Source organism: Medicago sativa, chromosome 4, assembly GCF_051527215.1.
Source record: "Medicago sativa cultivar Bolivia chromosome 4, Bolivia_mono, whole genome shotgun sequence".
In the NCBI taxonomy this organism is placed as follows: Eukaryota; Viridiplantae; Streptophyta; class Magnoliopsida; order Fabales; family Fabaceae; genus Medicago; species Medicago sativa.
The window spans coordinates 101,348,411-101,367,288 of NC_140752.1; the positions used below are offsets into that span (position 1 = coordinate 101,348,411).

An 18,878-nucleotide genomic window follows, 5' to 3' on the forward strand; every position below is an offset into this window, starting at 1 on the left:
CTAACCAATACACTATTGGGATCTATCTATCTCATTTTGAATACAAGGGAGAAATACAAAACCTCTTATTAAGTGTTGGTTGGTTGAAGTTGAAAGGTGTTGAAAAGCGAAACCCTAACCCTAAAAAAAAAAAAAGAGGAATGGGAGGAAGGAAAAGGAAAAGTAGGAATGACTACGCGTTACTTCGATTGGAAGATCTTCATGCTTGTCTGCTAATGAAAGTTAATATCATTGCTGTTGTTATTGAAGCTGGTCTCCCAAAGTTCACTAATGGAACGGATCAATGTTGTAACCTTAGAGTGATTGATGAAACACGTTACCAAACATCTATCTCTGTTAACTTGTTTGCTCAAACTGCTCAAAGCCTTCCACATGTTTCTCCTGGTGATATCATTCTTCTTCGTAATGTTACCGTACGTATGTTCTTAGCTTTTCCTTTTCCTTTTCCTTTTCTTCAACAATATCATTCTTTTTCTCTATTTTGCAGGTAAGAAGACATGACCAGGAAGTAAATGCTGTTTTCTACAAAGACTCTTCTACTTTTGCATTATATAAAGGGAAAGATACTGCTCTTCACGATTTTGACCCTTATCAACTTTTTTCAACTAATATTATCCTCAGAGAACAGGACAAAGAGCAAATTGTTAAGCTTAGAAGATGGTTACCCAATTTTCAGATTCCTCAAGGTATTTAACTCATTTCATTGCTGATTTCATAATACTTCATTTCTTAATATTTAAGGTTTTTTATATCTTGTGTAGAACCATTTGCTTTTTCTACGCTAAGAGAAATCAAAGAAGGTTACTTAAATTTGGCCTGCAAGGTAATTCACTCTCAATTAGTTTTGATATTTATACTATCAGTTTAAGACCTTTGGATAAATACGATTTTTTTACTTGTTACCTTTCCAAGGTTCTGATCCTTAAATGTTTTTTTGTTGCTGTTGTTGTTGTTTTACACCTCAAGATACTTCATTGCTGGGAGTCTGCAAAAGATAATTGGTTTCTCTATGTTTGGGATGGTACAGATACCCCACCAAATGTAATATATACAATGTGAGTTACTTTCATATTGACTGTTCAACTACTTCTCCCCTGAATCCATGTGGTGGGTTTGAATAAAATTGTATTGTAATTTGTTGATGGAAATCTCTTGTTGATTGAGCAGTGGTGCTTTCTAGTATTATTTACACAATGTACTTTTCAAAGGCAAGTTACTTGACATAGGATAGGCATATGTATAAATTTATAAATGAGAAATTGTGTTTTATTGATCTCTAAAGCTTTGAAAAATAATAAATGTTTAGGTTCTCCGCAAGTGTCCCGGATACCTGCAAGTAATAAAACGGTCAAGATTGAAGGTTCCCTTATTTCAGGAATTAGGATTTGAATTGAAATAGAAAATTCACTGACAACTCGGAACATGAATTCTTGCTAATATGGCCATGGATTTTTGGCAGGCGATTCTGTTGAAAAAACCAGCTAACTGCTAAGAATTGTATATGGTATCTTAACGGCAGCATCTGTAACCATCCATCTTGAGATTGGAGTGTTGCTCTTTTTCATTTAATCAGTTTCAAGCCTGCGTGCTGTAGATTCTTCGCAATCTGTCTGTACAGAATACATAAATTTATGTTTGCAATCCTAAAAGGAATTTGATATGTTTGTTTATGAATGCAGGCCTGAAGATGAAATTAATTCTACACGTACATTACATCCGGAGCCTATGCCTTTGCCAAGAGATATACTACGTACTTTTCCTACCGTTGGCTCAATCTTGAGGATTACTTTTGAACAACCGATAGAGGAAGATCATCTCCGTGTCCTTAACATTGATAAATGGGTCAAGTTTGTCAATATACATCTTAAAGTGTATGCAGGACTATGGTATGGCGTTTTTACCTCACAATCAAAGATTCGATATACCTCAAATGTGGACCATCAAATTATCGAACGCCAAAGGTGGTTACCAAATTAGTGGAGTCATAATATATATGGTTTGTATAGATTAGGTCAGTTAACCAATGTCATTATATTTTTGTTATGTTTGTGTTGAACCAGGTTGTATGATGAACGAATATCGTTGAAATCAGGAACAATTGCTGTTGGCAACTTACCTGAATCTTTACGTATTACAAGTAATAATTCATTTTTCTTACACTTGTACTAAACTTCTATATCACTAAAGTTTTAGCTTTCCTTACGGGTTTCCAAACTGTGTTTTATCCTTACAGAGGTTAATCACGATCATGTCCGGCATCGTACTTTGATGGATGTACTCACTCATTCAGAGGTACTATGCTGCACTTTTGTCACTTGTACCCACACTTGACATCAACCTATGCAATGATCAATATTATGTGCCCTCTCAAAACACTATTGTTTTTTTGCTTAGTATACTCGTTCATTTATTGAAGGTCACAGCTAAGTTCACGTGTGTTGTTCGGGTGGTAGCAGCAAAGCCATGGCAAGCTGAAAAGTTATGCTCTCCTACTAGGAAGTATATGACAAGACTGACCCTAGAGGATCCAACAGCTAGAATCCATGCTTTTGTAATTGGTGAAGATGGGGTCAGAACAAATTTTATCGTCATCAATTTTAGAATATACATGTTTCTAATTATTTATTATTCGTCTGTTTATTTGTCGACCATATTCTGTGTGGCTGATTCTTTTTCTGCTATAATACCCTATGACAGGAGACTCTTTTTGATGGTTACCCGGGCATTGCAAATATGAAAAGGAAGTTAGACAGATTACTTGGAGTAACTGAATGTGGTGACGGTATTGTGGTAAAGGAGACCCCAAGAAATCCTCCATGGGTGATAGTTTGTATGAAATCATACTATACCTCCAAAACTGATGTATGGGGAAGTAGAACTTTTGGAATATTTGACACCAAAATAGTGGGCGAGGTTTGATATACTGATATGATGTGGAAAACCCTTTTGCAATAGTCTTGGGATTGGTGCACTAGAAGAAGATGCATCTTTGTCTTGTAGAGATAGAATGTGCACAAACTCTTTCCTTTTTTTATTGGTACAAGCTAAGCTCTTCTCTGTGAGAGCTGTGTTGTTACTATATTTTGAATACATTTATGTAAATTATTTGTATTTGGTCCGAGGATAGATCAAAAGCGTGAATTTCCTTTTCTAAAGTCCATTTTTTTAAAATTGTTCTCTTGTAAATCCTTCATTTTTGGTGGAGTTTTGATCTTTACTCCTCTCTTCCATTAAAAAATTTGAAAAAAACAATTTTAGTTTAAAATAATTTCTCTCCTCGTTGTTTTGGGTTGTTTATAAGCTACGATAATTCAAAACCAAACAGTTAAACAGTTAAAATACAATTATGATTGGATTAGTTTTCGTTTTAAAAATGGTGGTCAAAGTACACAACGAGCAATTTTCATTTATAAATTACAACCTGATGTTCATTTACTTTCCTCAATTCATTTTGGCAATCTGTTTTTTGTTGTAAAATGTTCTCAAGATTGTTCTCCAATAACTTAATTTTATCTTTTACTTTTTCTTTCGAATGACAAATGTTAGTATGTGTAAGTATTTTTCATTTAATTTTTTTTTCTTCTCTTTGTCATGACTGAACCCTTAACTCCTTTAATCCTTTAGCTTAAATCAATTAAGCTGTCCAATCTCTCACCCCCAATTTTATTTTTGATTGATTTGTTTAAGTTGAAATAATGCTCACTTTGAGCGGAATTTGTCATTTTGGTTTCATTCTAGCGGAAAGCTTCTTCTACATCTAGGACCCGTTTAAAAAAAAGTACCAAAAGGATAAAATACTTAAAATGACTTTTTACGAGAAACTATTCAAACTAATTTCTCATTTTTAGTTTTCTTTAAAAAAATTATAGCAAAAAGATAATCTACTATAATAAAAACATTTAAAAAAAAACTATAAAGGACAGATTTTTATTTAGACTATGAACAATCATTATTTTTAAGAGTAAATTACCCTCCTTCCATGAGAGATGCTTAAATTACATTACCCTTCCCTCTTATGCTAAAATATACACTCACTTCTCTTCTACAAAAAAAAAAAAAAAATATAATCACTTCTCTTAAACAAAACATATTAGAAAAAATTACGCTCCCTCCCTTGAGAGAACTTTAAATTACATTCCCTTTCCCTCTAATGTTAAAATTTACACTTCCCTCTCTTAATATTTTTTATTTCTATTTTTAATAGTATAGCAACGAAAATATAACGCACACAAGCAAGTGAAAAAGGGTGCGGATCCATTTTATTATAATCAAAATTCAAATCATATTTTTCTTTGTTTTTGATATACAAAATCATTAACATATAGTATATTTTAAGGTATTTTGACGCCTAAAACCCTTGCTTGAGCCACGTGACCCGTGGACTGACCCTGAGTTTATTATTATATTAATATTTACTCATTCTTCCGGGCTTAAACCCAAAACCTCCAACTTCTTTAACCCTTAGCTCAAACCAGCTGAACTACCATACCCTCAACATTATTTCATTAAAGTTAAGGAGCTTAACATCATAGTACAATATGTCAAAACATATGAACCACCCAACCTCGAAAGTGTTTCATTAAAGTTACAAAGCTTCACATTATGTTTACCCAAAAAAAAAAAGAACTTCACATTATAGGACAATATAAAAAGTTACAGAGCTTCTCTGTACAAAAAATAAATGTAGTTGCACAGCCAAATAAACTTGGGTTCATAAGAAGAGACCTTGACTCATGTGGGGACATTCTCCATTTTTTTTTTTGTTTCAGTAAAAATTCATACTGTTTCTTTCATTGAATTTTTTAAAGTCAGAGGCAAATAAAAAATTTACGAAAAATACATAGAGAGATAGAGAAGGGTTTCCTAATGAGAGGTCTCAAACACAATAGCCAACATTGTGACCAAAGAATCACAAATTTGGTCACAGCTACACTGAAGAACAACTGCTTGGAATAGGGTCTGAGAGGTAGTAGAACTTAACCAGTTGTGAGATATTGATGGTTTGGGATTGAATCGAAACATTTGGCGTTTAGGTAAATCCCCAAAATGTCGTTTGGTAAACACAAATACAACGACGATAGTAGAATATACTCCACATAGTTTTAGAAATTTACTCTTCTCACGCTGAAAAAATGTCGAGTGAGTTAACTCCCGCTGAGATAAGAGAATGAGCAATTTTAAAAGGGAAAGAAGCAATTTTCCTAGTTTTAAGCAGGAAGAGGAGGGCATGAAAGTCAAGAATGAAGAGGGATGTCAATATCAATACTCCAAACATCCAAAACAGGCTGGGCTTAAGCCCTATTTCATTAAAAAAAAAATATAACATCCAGAGCAAGATGCTTCCATCGTACGAATGCCACTGCAATGCCCTTACCAAGACTCAGAATATGCAATATGAAACCTTGATTAATCATATCAGAAAGCAAAATTGGTAAATACTAATAAAGAACTGAAGTGTCCAACTGCATAATTGTTTCTCATTTTCAAGCTATGCCTGACCAGTGATCTTGGTTTCTCTATCACAAAGTTCCATTAAAAGCAAGGCTACTTCATTTTTAACAGAGGGGGCACAATGAGAAGATTATGGTGTACTATTTCTCTGTAAAGTTCATCAAATAATCCCATACAAAAAAACTTGCACAACAGTGTATGCATCTTTACTTTTTAGCTTTCATCTCTTTACTGAATACATAAGGAATATCTACAAATCCACTTGTTATTCCCACCGCTACAAGTTCTCTATGGTACAATTTGACCTAAAGTTATAAACCCGTTTCTACCTAAAAGGAAGGAAAACCTGACACCCTATCATATATATTGCACATGAAATCGACCCCATCCAAGACAGTCTTTGTACCTTCTGAAACTGGTAGTACATGAACTAGATGGGTGCAGGCACACCAAGTTCATTAGGGCGATTTGGCTGAGCGACCTCTCCAGCTACAACAACAGCTTGCCTTCTTTGCCTCTCCCGCAGATACAGCACAGTTAGGAGGCACGCAAAGAGGGTTAGAATTGTTGCATTTCCCTCCTCCAAAAGCACATTCTCAACCCAAGCTTCTAATTTGGGATAGACATCCGGCAAAGAATCAATTATGTGGACCTAATAAAAACAATAAGCACATCACAATCAGGATCTAGAAGTGTGAAAACTGAAATATTGTTTAGAAAAAATAACACAACAGAAGGAGTCGACTTAAAGGCAAGTCAGGTTAAAGAGAACATTGAATGAACAAAATAATAAATAAAAATAATATTCATTGGAGTAAAATACAAATTGGTCAAAAAAAAAACTATTTTTCGATAAAATAGGAAAGAGATCTATCTAAAAGATCTTTTTCCTTTTTTTTTTTATTACCATTCCCCGGGAATGGTTTTTATTTTATTTATACCTAGGGTGTGTTTGTTTCAAGTTATATTTGTAGATTCCTAGGAATAAAATCATAAAAATGCATATGCCTATGTTTGTTACAAGTTTACTAAATTTTATTCCCGGGTATAAAATGTTCCTGGAAATAGAAAAGTTTTCCAAAAGAAAATGGTGGGAATAAAGTTCCCATGGAGATGGGAATAAAATTATGTGTAATTACATATTATATTCCCTATTTTTAAGGTTCCTTGGAATATTATAATGTTAACCAAACATCTTTTTTCTAAATACCTTGGAATAAAATTTCTACCATTATATTCCAAGGAATGCTATTCCTAGGAATAAATTTGGTACACTTGAAACAAACACACCCTTACTTAGTACATTTTTTGGGGGTGGGTTAGATAATCCCTTTGATTATTATTAAAAAATTTCAAAATTTCTTTCGATTTTACAGTTCATTTTCTTTCACCAGTGGAATTGTCCTATCAGACAAACGCTCCAAGTGTTCATATAAATGACTGAGTTGTGTTAAGGAGAGAGAAATTATTTCAGTAATTTTACACCGCAATATTAAAAACTTCATCAAATATGTGAGTTGCTGCCCACTACATTGGAGAAAATGTTGCGACATATTCACGTAGCAAAAATACAAGTTATGTTAAAGATATGCAAACTGCTTGATTAGCCATTTAAATAGATCATAGGTAATTGAGACAGAATATCATATCAGGATCTATAACCTAAATGAACATAAACTACAACAGGTAAGTCTAGACATGGCAACGGGGCAGATCGGGGGCGGGTTTAAGCATCCCCGCCCCCGCCCCCATCCCCAAACCATATCGGGGGTAAAATTTGAACACCCAACCCCGCCCCCAATGGGGACGGGTCTCCCGGCCCCGCCCCCGCCCCCACCTGCGAAAACTCTATTTTTTATAAAATATTTAAAAATGAATATTTTTTCATTATTTCCATAGCAACAAAACACAATAATTATATTAATAATTAAATATCTAAAAAACTTTTTTCAAAAGAGGAAAATAATTATAATAAATATGTTTCTAAGGAGTAATAATATATTAAAATAGGTTGGTACTTATGGAAATAAGATTATAAAATTTAAAAAAGTAAATTTTAAAAAGCGGGTGCGGGGCGGGGGTGGGTGCAGGGCGGATGTAAGCATCCCCCGCCTCCGTATTAAAAATCCAAATTTCCCCCACACCCGCACCCAGTTAAATCGGTTTTTCCCCGTTAAAATTGGGGCGGGGGCGGCTTTTGTTGCCATGTTGAGGTAACTGAGACGCTATAACAAGAAAAGTAGATTTAAACAATGTCAACTTCCACTTATTGGTTGTTGCTACGAAGTATTGTAGCGGGTAAACCAAAGAAACTCACCAATAAACTGTCAGCATGGTTCTTCCGAACCCACAAGCTTGTAAGAGCCAGTGTGACTGGCAACTTAGCTGCAGGATCATGCTCTAGAGCTTCATCATAGTAACGCTTGGCTAGATGAAGGTCAAGAGGAAGTCCTTGGCCATGCTCATGCATGTACCCAAGATTGAACATGGCTTGTGCATTAGATTGTGATTTGGCATGCATGTAAGCCTCAGCAGCTCGGTCATAATCTCTGGCAGTTCCCTGACATAAGAGAAAGACAAGAAAGTGAAGTTGTAGTTAAAGAGTGCACCGTGGCTTAAATTGAATGTTCAAAGCACACACATGCTTAATTCATTCCAAAGTCAATCGCATACCCGGCCATAGTAATATGCATCTCCAATTAGTAAAGCAGCATGTTCATTACCCTGCTCAGAAGCTTGCCACCACAAAGAATGTGCCCGCTGATGCCTTTCTGCATCAGTGCAAAATCCAGATTCACCCATGCACATGCTTCGTTCTCCATATTTGTCGAGAATCCAAGCAGCATTGCTCTGTGCCACCTCATAGCCCATCTCAGCCATTCTTGAGTACAACATATAGGCCTTGCCAACATCGCCTTTTAAGTATGCTTCTAGGGCCCATCTGGACAAAGAACTCCATGGACCTCTTTCTGCAACTAATTTGTATAGGGCAGTAGCCTAAGATCACAAATTTAATATTATTAGCACGTATATTTGTTGGCAAAGACTTGTTTTATGATATAATAGTCATTAGGGAATGGAAAACATAACGATTCATAAATTTAATATTGGGATAGTACTCTAGATCCAATAATGACCATCATAATTATGTTCTAATGAATTATGTGGTACAGACCGGAGAAAACACAGACAATATAAACAGTGAATACTGAATTAATGGAAAACAGCTGATATATTACTTCAAAAAGTGAGAAAACTACAGTTGAATGAAAGAAATCGTACTTCCACAGAGCTACGCTCCTACAGAGAGCAAGTTGTCTTCCGCCCATAACAACTTACTAATTCCCAAAAGATGCCTCCTAGGGGTGTGAATGGTTCAAGAACTAAACCAAACTTATAGTTCGGTTCAGTTCTTAAACCTCTTTCATAAAAACTTTTTTTTTTGCAAATTCGGTTCGAAACCGGATCAGAACCAGTGTATAATACAAAACAAAAAAAAATAACCTTCAATATCATTTTTAAAGACACGCTGCCACTGAAAAACTCACGATCACATCACGTAATAGATATGAGTAGGAAACAAGGTAATCAACAAGTCTAGTAAAATATAGTATAGTATAGTATACTAAAATAAATTGCAGAGGAGAGTATCATATTGACATCAGGCTCTTACCTAAGCTAATCAACAATTTTTCATTAGCACTTGCATTAATAAAAGAAGACAAATTAAGAATTAGCTTACCAACGGAACGTTCTTCTTGAACCCAACACCAAGATGGAAAATCTTTGCGAGCTGGTAGAAAGCCTTTGGTTGACCGTGGTTGGCAGCCACAATAAAGAATTTACATGCCAACTTGACATCTCTTTTCACTCCAATCCCTTTGAGATACAAGACACCCAGGTTATAATGGCCTCCAACCTCTTCGTTATCAGCAGCCTTTTCAAAATACTCCTTTGCCTGTAACTCACACAAGAAACTGCAAATTAAGCATAGACATACAAAGATAAAAAAAATCTGTCCCCTTTGCATTCCCCAAATAATATTAGTCTTCATTCCATACAGAATGAATGTTATGTAAATAAAGAAAGGAAAAAAAAATGTAAGGATGTATCGTACTTTAGTGTAATTTTTGCTGTCGACTCCATAGCCTTTGACGTACAAATAACCGATGCCATTATAAGCAGAATAGAGGTGGTGTTTGGATGCAAGAGTAAGCCATTCAAAAGCTTTGGTGTAGTTTCTCTCAACACCTGCTCCCCTGGCATATATCTCTCCAAGAAGTTCCATAGAGCGAGGCTCTCCTTTGTCGACAGCCTTAAGGAACCATGAGAGTGCCTTAGAATGGTCACGCCTCAAACCACGAAGGCCAAAGTAGTAAAAGAGACCGACTTTGTACATAGCAGCAGCATTCCCTTTCTGGGCCTGATACTCGAGAATCTGAAAGTCTTCATCCTCTTCCCCTTTAGACTTTCTGAGTGCTTCTTTGTTCTCTTCAGCTCCATTGTGTAGCCTAACAGGTTCGATGACAGGAGAATCTTTGGAAATGAGAAAACTATTTACAGCAACTTCTGCCAATTCAGCATAAAGCTTAACGGATTTATCAAACATCTGCAAACATTTGAAAGTTCAAAATTTGATTCATTAATTAAGAATAGGATAGAATAGAATAGAATAGAAGAGAACTGACATCTTGGCGAGTGTAGAGATAAGCGAGAGCCATTTTAGATTGCATATTGCCACCCTCTGAAGCAAAGTGATGATAAACAAATGCTTTCTGTTTGTTCCTCTCTCTGAAAAGACCTATTCCCCACAAAAACCCTAACACTGATTGTGCAGCCGGGTGACCAGATTCTGCAGCTGTTTCAATCTCGCCGGAGCCCTCTTCTATGATCCTAGCATCCCCAGTCATTAGCTTAGCCACGGCGGAGTAGTAGAGAGCGTCGGTATCGGATTGGGATTGGGGGTCGGTGGTTGAGGGTTCGAAGATTTGGCGCCATGAGCCAGGATCGAGATCTTCTTCGGATTTGTGGGAGTCAGAGTCACCGAATTCATCCCACTCGGCGGAAGAGGAATCGGAATCAGCGGGGACTTCCTCTTTGAAGTCTTCCTGGGAAAGGACGAGAACGTAGGGACGAGCGGCGACGGAGAGGGTGATGAGAGAGAAAGTTAGAAGAGAGAGAAACAACTTGGGTGGCATTGCTCTGATAATTACAACATTCATTCAGAGAAGAGAATGAAACAAAGGATTTTGGAAGCAAATCAATCAAATTCAGACGACAATGCAATTCAATTCAAATCACGAACGAGAGAGAGATAATAATAATAATAAATAAATTGTACTATATTGTTGAAATGTGAGGGCCATGACACGTACATTTGCGTTATTCCCACCAATACCAACCGTCCAACTCATCACTCTTCACATATTTTAATTTTAATCACACAAACACAAAACAAAAGGTAAAAAATTAAGTGCATTTTGTTCCTATGATTCTCACTAGTTTAAAATAATTTTATTATGAGAATTTAATTAGAGTCTGTTGTATTTTTGGTACATAAAAGGGAAAAGATAAAAGAAAATTAATTATAACACTTACTCCCTCTGTTTCAAAATATAAGCAAAATTTACTTTTTAGGTTCATTCATTTAATGATGTATGTGGTCCATAATATGGACCACATACACCCTCCGGTCACTAATATAAGCAAAAATCCAATTTCTAGGTTCATTCAATTAATGATGTATGTGGTCTTTATTATAGGCTACATACATCATTTATTGAATGAACCTAGAAAGTGGATTTTTGCTTATATTAGTGACCAGAGGGTGTACATCATTAAATGAATGAACCTAAAAAGTAAATTTTGCTTATATTTTAAAACGGAGTAAGTCATTACTCTAGTATATAGTATTAAAGAGAGACTTCATCTTCATCATTTTTCTTTATATTCTTTCTTTTGGTTGATGGTCCATTTTATAGATGGTTAAGAGTATTTTTTTTTTTGTTAGTTTCATTCCCTTAACCATTAATCAAGCAAAACATGCCTCATGTGCTATTTTGAATCATAACATATGATTATAAAAAACTTTAAAAAATTATAGATTTTAAAAAAATATCTCGCTAACAAGTGCCTTAAGATATTTTTTAACGAATAAAAAAAATTATCTCAAAAATATAAGTCAAATAAATATAAAACGTCATAACTACACAATTCTCAATATAAAAAATAATACATTTGGATGCTTAAACCATGCTCGAAAGGCACTTTAAGATATGAAAAACCTAAAAACTAAAAAGCATCTATTGGTAAAATAAACATAAAAAAATCTAAATTTGTCCAAATATTAAAGTGATTAATTGTATAAGAATTACTCCCTTCGGTCTTCATTGTAAGAGAAAATTCAATTTTTAGGTTTTTTCAATAAATGATGTATCTAATTTAGAAAATAGATACATCATTTATTGAATGAATCTAAAAAATGAATTTTCTCTTATAGTTGAGACCGGAATAGTGGTCTCTAATTTTGCTAACATTTTATATTCTTGACATTCTATTGTTAGCGATTTCCTTACAATTATGGTGGATGAAACTTCAATATCTTGCTATTCTACTTCCTCCTGTATGAAATTCAAAGTTTGTTCTTAATCTTAATCTTGATAACTTATTGGTTTGGGAACATGTTGTTTCAGGTGATTATTCTACCAAAAGTTTTTATATTTGATTGATCCAGCAAGATTTCCTCTCTTGTGTCTAAAGAGGACTCTAACATTTTATTTGACTCATCTTTCCTACCAATGCAGTTATATATGCCCTCAGTCATAAAACTTAGGATTGTTCTTGTTGCATATGTGAGGATTCTTCTGAGACTATTATGCATGCATTGCGAGATTTCCCCTTCTCTATGGGTATTTGGAGATTGCTTGATGGATGATTTATAAGTCTTGAAATCAAGAGTTTTTTTTTTTTTTTTTTCCTCATAATAGGTGGACAAATTGAGAAATTACAAACTATATTATATTAACTCTCTAATACGTTCTTTCACGCTTTTTATTCGGCATAAGCTTACCATTTGTTATAAGTTTCTTCAATAAACATAAACTTGCTTATATGTCCCTGAACTCAAACCAAGAGCTAGCTGAAGGCGAAATATACAACGACTTATAAGAATAATCATCAGAGTCATCCATTTTTGTGTTGGCCAATGTGTGCAAGATAATAGACAAAGTAGCACGTATATATTTTTTGAATAAAGTAGCACGTGTATAGGATTGAAGCACTCAACAACTTTCTTTTTTTTATAGACTTTCTCTAGGTATATTTTCTTTAGACAAATTCGATGGCTATACTTGAAGGTGTAATTTAGAATTTTTATACTTTTAAGCAAGTAATTAGAGATTAGTCTTTGACTAAAATAAAAATTTATTTTACTTAAACATAGTTTTTTTTTTTCATCCTTCGGTTCCTAACTTAATTCCTATATGTTTAATTCCATTTTTTTTTTGAGAGGGTTTAATTCCATGTGTGTGTTCTCTTTATTTTGTTCTAACGTTTCTTGCTCTTTTCTCTTGCTTTGTTGTGTTTTTTTTTTTAATATTAACAAGCCTTTTACTAGTTTCTTGCAATTCGTGTCTTAATTGGTTATTTTTAATTATTACAATTTTTTAAGGAAATAAGATTTTAGCAATAATATGATTTTGAAGGAAATTAAAAAGTTATAATTTGTTTCATTTCATCCACATTTTAAATAATATAATGAAAACATTTCACAACATATGCAAATAATGTATTTCTATTATGTTGGATTCCATTTCATTTTATTTCATCAATTCAAAGAGAACCTTAAAAAAAATAGAAAAGAAATATTGTAGGGGGCCGGGGAGGAGTTTATTTCATCAATTCAAAGAGAACCTTAAAAAAATCTAGCATAAGAATCAGATATGACCGGGGAAGGTTGTTTGTGGTGTGGCTCTTTGGTTTCACATAAAAAATTCATATTCCTATATTCATATGGTCACCATACAATAATACATTCTCATTCTCTCAATCACACGCCCAACCCAATTATGTCTTCCGTCTTAGGTAAAGAAAGGTTGAGTCACTAAACGATTCAATCTCTAATAAAACTTGATTTGATTTCTTCTTGTTTTTTGTTTGTTTGTGTTAATTGACAGAGCACTTGTTGTTGGATGTGGAGGAGCAGCAGCAACAACCGAAAATCAAGATAAAAAATCTGAGAAAAGAATCGGATGATGGGAAGCTTGAAATACTGAAAGGCATCACCGTTGACATCCCAAAAGGTATGGTTGTTGGGATCATAGGTCCTAGTGGCAGCGGCAAGTCAACCCTCTTAAGGGCCTTGAATCGCCTCTGGGAGCCATCTTCCTCCTCCGTCTTCCTCGATGGCGTAGACATATGTAACCTTGACGTTCTTTCCCTCCGCCGTAAGGTCGCCATGCTCTTTCAGCTCCCTGCTCTCTTTGAAGGGACAGTTGCGGACAACGTGAGATATGGTCCACAACTGAGGGGAATAAAGCTAACGGACGATGAGGTGGGGAAGTTGCTTTTAATGGCGGATCTAGATTCTTCTTCTACTAATTTCAAGGATAAGTCAGGTGCTGACCTCTCTGTTGGTCAGGCTCAAAGAGTTGCACTTGCCAGGACTCTAGCTAACTCACCCGAGGTTTTGCTGCTGGATGAGCCTACTAGTGCATTGGATCCAATATCCACAGAAAACATTGAAGGTGCCCTCATGAAGTTGAACAAGAATCAGGGCATCACACTCATCATGGTTTCTCATAGCATCAAGCAAATACAGAGGATGGCTGATCTAGTGTGCTTGGTTGTTGATGGTCAAATTGTTGAAGTTCTTAAGCCTAATCAACTCTCTCAAGCTCACCATCCCATGGCAAGGAGGTTTCTTGAACTCAGTTCTTAATTTATTCACTTTCACTTTCACTTTCACTTGTTGGGTAAATTAACCCCATATGTTCCTACTTAATTTATTACTGCTTTATCAGCCACATATATATATATATATATTTGCTTGCTTTAAAGGCATTTTTTTGTTATACTCCCTCCCTCAACTGACATGTGCATAAGTGGTAATAAGAATGGAAAGTAAACAATAAATTTTTAAAGATTGTGTTCCAGCACTAATTATTGGTACTTTCTGTCAAAATAACAAGCAAACGAAAATGCTTATTATTAGTACTAGCATCGAACTTATAATTAAGCATTTTTCTTTTCAGAACTAAGAGAAGACACCAATGCAATACAACAATGACCGTGAGTAAAATCAACGGATGAAAGTCGAGTAGGGTCTAAATCCTTCCATATGTCATAAAGATTTTAAATTAAGAAATTATCCATTAAAAAAAATCAAATACTTTTAAGTACAGTAGAATTTTAATTTAAAAGCGTTATGTACTTCAATCTTTAATACATTTTTTTAACGATTCAATCTTTAATACATTGATGATTGAATATATAAATTTTTATAAAAAGTTACTATTTAAGAATTTTAAAGAGTTCTTATAGGACACTCATTAACATTTCTCATATATTAATAGTAAGAAGAAAATACAAATTATATAGTTTGATCTAGAAAATTGTACAATTCTTTTATTTTACAAGGGAAAATATGAAATGGTTATTAGGGAGTCCAACATTTGGGTGAAATTGTTCGGAGAGGCAGATACTTGAGATAGATATTTTATCGAAGGGATGACCATTAAGAGAGCGTTCAGAGTTGTTGAGTTAACGCATCTTCTTCCACAGCCAAAGGATCCTCAAAGTGAACTTCTTCCACTTCGATTCGATCATACATGAGTATCGCCAAATTGTTTTTTTGGCCTAAGGGTGTGCCTAGCCATTCACTTGGAGGAGGCAGTTGTGTTCTTTGATAAACAATTGCTTTTAAGAGTATTGCATCGATTTGTTATAAATTTTTTAAAAAATTATAATATAAAAAAATCTAAAAACAATTTCAAATGAGAAGTTGTTAGCATGTTAAGAAGTAACTTTTCAAAAATTAGATATTTTAGAGGAGAGAGAAATTCAATGTCAAAAGAATGAAATAATTTGTAACAAAAACATTCCTTTTTATATAACTGTATCCTTAAAAAACTAAATCATTTTTTTAAATTTTTTTTTATTTTTGTTTAGATATACAAACACAAAATAGATTCTGATGTTTTTTAGGGGAGATTTTGATTTTTTTTTTATATAAAACATCTAAAACATAATCTCAAAATTATTTAGTGTAAAAATTACTTTTATTTTAATTTGTAACAAACAGACTCTAAACTCTAAATAGAACCATTATAAAGTAAAGCACGTGTGCTATCATGATTCATAATATCAAATATGATTTCTATCATTTACCGTAGAAAAGTAAATCTATCATTTATAATTATAGTAACGATATCCTATTTATTAAAAGTGTTGATAATATAAAATTTAATTTTTCTCAACTTTTACTCACAATAGTGAATATTTATTAATTTTCACAATAAAATGTATTTTTTAGGGGAATAAAATATAAAATATATATACTATATATAAAGAAAATACATGGATGATTTAAGCTTGCTTTTTTATCTTTCCAATTTTATCCTTCTTCTAATGTATTTTATTTACTATTTTATCCTTTTTATAATATTACTTAAATCATTAATTGAAAAATAGTTAAATCATATTAAAATAGTAACAAACTCATTAGAATAACAAGCGAAAAGACGGGCACTCACGTGTCCGTCTTTCTGCTCTTTTTATTGAACTCGCGTTTGAAAATTATTAACGGTGTTTGTTTTTTTATGAAATTTTTATTTTGATTAAAACTAAGAATATAAATGTTTGTTGCTTTTAAATTATAACAAACCACACTAACCATTTTTTTTAACAACAAACCAAACTAACCATGATAATCTAATTCAATGATACCAACAATATAACAAAAAAATATAATCTAAAGTCTTATTTTTTAGTGACACCAACAACAATCTTTATTATAGATTTGCCAAAAAAAAACAATCTTTATTATAGAAAAAGTTGTTTAATGGTATAATTGGGATCATGAAAAAGTAAGTATAAATATACTCATCTAGTTTGTTACACTTTTTAAATGATAAAGAAAAAAATCAAATATTTATATATTTATATCGTGTTTTTTACATTTTTTTAATATTTAAATTTAGGGTTAATAGTGTTTTACCCCCTGCAATATAGGACACTTTTGGTTTTGCCCCCTGTAAAAAAAAACTTTTAGATTCCGTCCTTGTAAAAGTGAGATTATCTAAAAATACCCCCTAGACCATCTGACTCACCAGATTCCCTTACGTGGCGCTGATGTGGCACATGATTGTGTATATCATTTTTTTTTTACTCCTTCCACATGTGTTATTAAGTGCCATATCATTATGCAATTTAAAAATAAAATCTCTATTATATATATTTGCGCTATTTTTTTTTCAATAGTACACGTGTCATTCTCTCTATGCTAATTGTCATTAATTGTTATGATCTTGGCATATGTTATGGTAGTATCAGTGCGTTATCATTGATTTTATTAATAAAAAGTTTTAATTAGTGAATTCTTAAAAAGGTACCAGATCATTGTTTTTATTAAGAAATGATTTTAATTTTTGAATTCTTAAAAAGGTGTGTATGTAAGGGATACAAAAATGGTACAATAATGTTTGACTTATATATCATTAATTAAAAATCTTTTTTTTTGGGTACAAATTAAAAATCCTTTTATTTTGTATCTCTTATTTATCTTCATCTTCATCTTCATAGTAAACATTTGCTACGGGTGGCATGTTTATTTGCTTATCAACATGGACTACTTGGATTATAAAATAAAACCGTGTATTATTATCAAAGTTGATTTTACAGGTGTTTGGAGTGAAAGGAAAATTATTTCGTGTATTTATAGAGTAATCAATATGCAAATCACAAATACGATTCGAATTTGGAATGTCATTGAATAAAAAGATTACAAAGATTACAGGTGTTTGAAAAGGCATATTCATTCACTCATTTTTTTTCTTCATTTTTCATAATAAAAGAGGGGTGACACCCGATTCTTTGGTGCACTAAACAAATGAAATTAAGAGGGCTGAAATTGCAGATCACAGATTCCATGAATCACGCATGAATCATGTTCTTCATTTTTAGTGTTTAGGGTGCTATATATACATACCACTATTTACTCATCTCGCACAATAATTCATCATTCATCTCTCAGCATTAGCAGATGCACACACAACAACAATTTTTTATTCATGGATGCATCTTTTTCTGTATTATTATCACCTTTGAAAGAAAAAAAATTGTCGAGCATTTTGGTATCTCAACGGTGTATGTTAATGCTATTTTATTGGGAGTTTAAGGTTATATAATTGTTGTGCATTTCTATTTGGATCTAGATGTATGTTTCTCTTTAGCTATGTAGTGAGTTTGAAATGTTCAATTTAATTTTTAATCTTCAGGTGTGGAAAAGAAGTTTAAAAAGCCGGAGAAGAGATACCCACTTCATTTTGTAAACCTGTTGATAATTGAGGAATAAAGACTGATGGACTTAAGGAGTTGTTCATGTCACGATAGCAACCACTCTAATTTTTTTAGAGGCGGCCACAAATGGAGCACAATACGTTGTGTGAAGACGATCATCAAAAGTTTTGCTAGGATTCACAATTTTACAAGCTTTTTTTTTTTTTTACAAAGATGGTCATATGTTTTTACTCCTACATTTTGATCTATATATAGGTTAATTCTTAACGCTAAGTTACAAATTCTAATGATTTTTCCATGTGTGTTTTTGTATTCTGATATATGGAATGAAATCAAAATAACAATTCTATGTAATTTTCTATTTGAACGTTGATATTAAATAAGAGATTAAGAAAAGATTACGAGGTTGCTGAATTTGTTTTAATGGTTTTCATTGTAGCTCTTTGACAAGAAGTTCTATGAGTAGATAACCAGGAACATAGTTTAGCAAATATAGAGTCTGTATTTCTACATGTTCTTTAACTATATGGCTGCTTAGTCCGATCGCTTTTTATGGAAAAACCTACACCATAAAATGAATCAGTAATATGTGAAAAATAAATTAAGCGATTATTGCTTCTTCTTTTCTCTTTTTTTTTTGTAGAAGAGAGTAGTAAAACAATGATATGCACCTGTAAAAAATATAGAGGGCAAAATTATTTAGTGAACCACGTTATTAATCATTTTTCTTTCAGCCGCGCTATTTATCGTGACACCTTTTCTCGCGAATGCATCACAAATGCATTGTGAATATGTGGTCAAACTTTCAACGAGAAGAACGACCTTGCAAATTGTTTTAAATTTTTTTGACATTTTTCTTTTATTTTGATCAGAATGTGATTTTTCAAGCATCTCTCTTTATCCATCATCAC

The 18,878-nt window shown here is 33.2% G+C and overlaps 3 protein-coding genes and 1 long non-coding RNA gene across 5 annotated transcripts; 2 read left to right on the plus strand and 2 right to left on the minus strand.

Annotated features, from left to right (window-relative positions):
• Window positions 1-70: 70 nt before the first annotated feature.
• On the plus strand, window positions 71-3,155 carry LOC146934827 (protection of telomeres protein 1b-like). 2 transcript variants are annotated; one of them, XM_085706775.1, is made up of 9 exons: window positions 71-417; window positions 488-686; window positions 762-823; window positions 967-1,055; window positions 1,680-1,961; window positions 2,061-2,137; window positions 2,234-2,292; window positions 2,417-2,569; window positions 2,698-3,155. In XM_085706775.1, the coding sequence occupies exons 1-9, from the start codon at window positions 307-309 to the stop codon at window positions 2,917-2,919; spliced, it is 1,254 nt and encodes a 417-aa protein (XP_085562901.1). In that variant the 5' UTR covers window positions 71-306; the 3' UTR covers window positions 2,920-3,155. The 2 variants fall into 2 exon arrangements, with proteins under 2 accessions (XP_085562901.1, XP_085562900.1); XM_085706774.1 differs by having other exon boundaries at window positions 71-413.
• Window positions 3,156-5,573: 2,418 nt separating this feature from the next.
• LOC146934828 (ERAD-associated E3 ubiquitin-protein ligase component HRD3A-like) lies at window positions 5,574-10,745 on the minus strand. Its single transcript, XM_085706772.1, has 6 exons — window positions 10,140-10,745; window positions 9,569-10,060; window positions 9,194-9,409; window positions 8,125-8,448; window positions 7,769-8,011; window positions 5,574-6,103 (listed from the first exon to the last, which is right to left on the minus strand). Exons 1-6 carry the CDS (start codon window positions 10,671-10,673, stop codon window positions 5,882-5,884), a joined length of 2,031 nt encoding a protein of 676 aa, XP_085562898.1. The 5' UTR covers window positions 10,674-10,745; the 3' UTR covers window positions 5,574-5,881.
• A 2,424-nt stretch (window positions 10,746-13,169) lies between these two features.
• Window positions 13,170-14,591, minus strand: LOC146934829 (uncharacterized). The gene is made up of 2 exons (XR_015007913.1): window positions 13,363-14,591; window positions 13,170-13,292 (listed from the first exon to the last, which is right to left on the minus strand). It is a non-coding gene; the product is annotated as an uncharacterized LOC146934829 (long non-coding RNA).
• On the plus strand, window positions 13,392-14,522 carry ABCI17 (non-intrinsic ABC protein 3). Its single transcript, XM_085706777.1, has 2 exons — window positions 13,392-13,533; window positions 13,626-14,522. Exons 1-2 carry the CDS (start codon window positions 13,392-13,394, stop codon window positions 14,387-14,389), a joined length of 906 nt encoding a protein of 301 aa, XP_085562903.1. The 3' UTR covers window positions 14,390-14,522.
• Window positions 14,592-18,878: the final 4,287 nt, after the last annotated feature.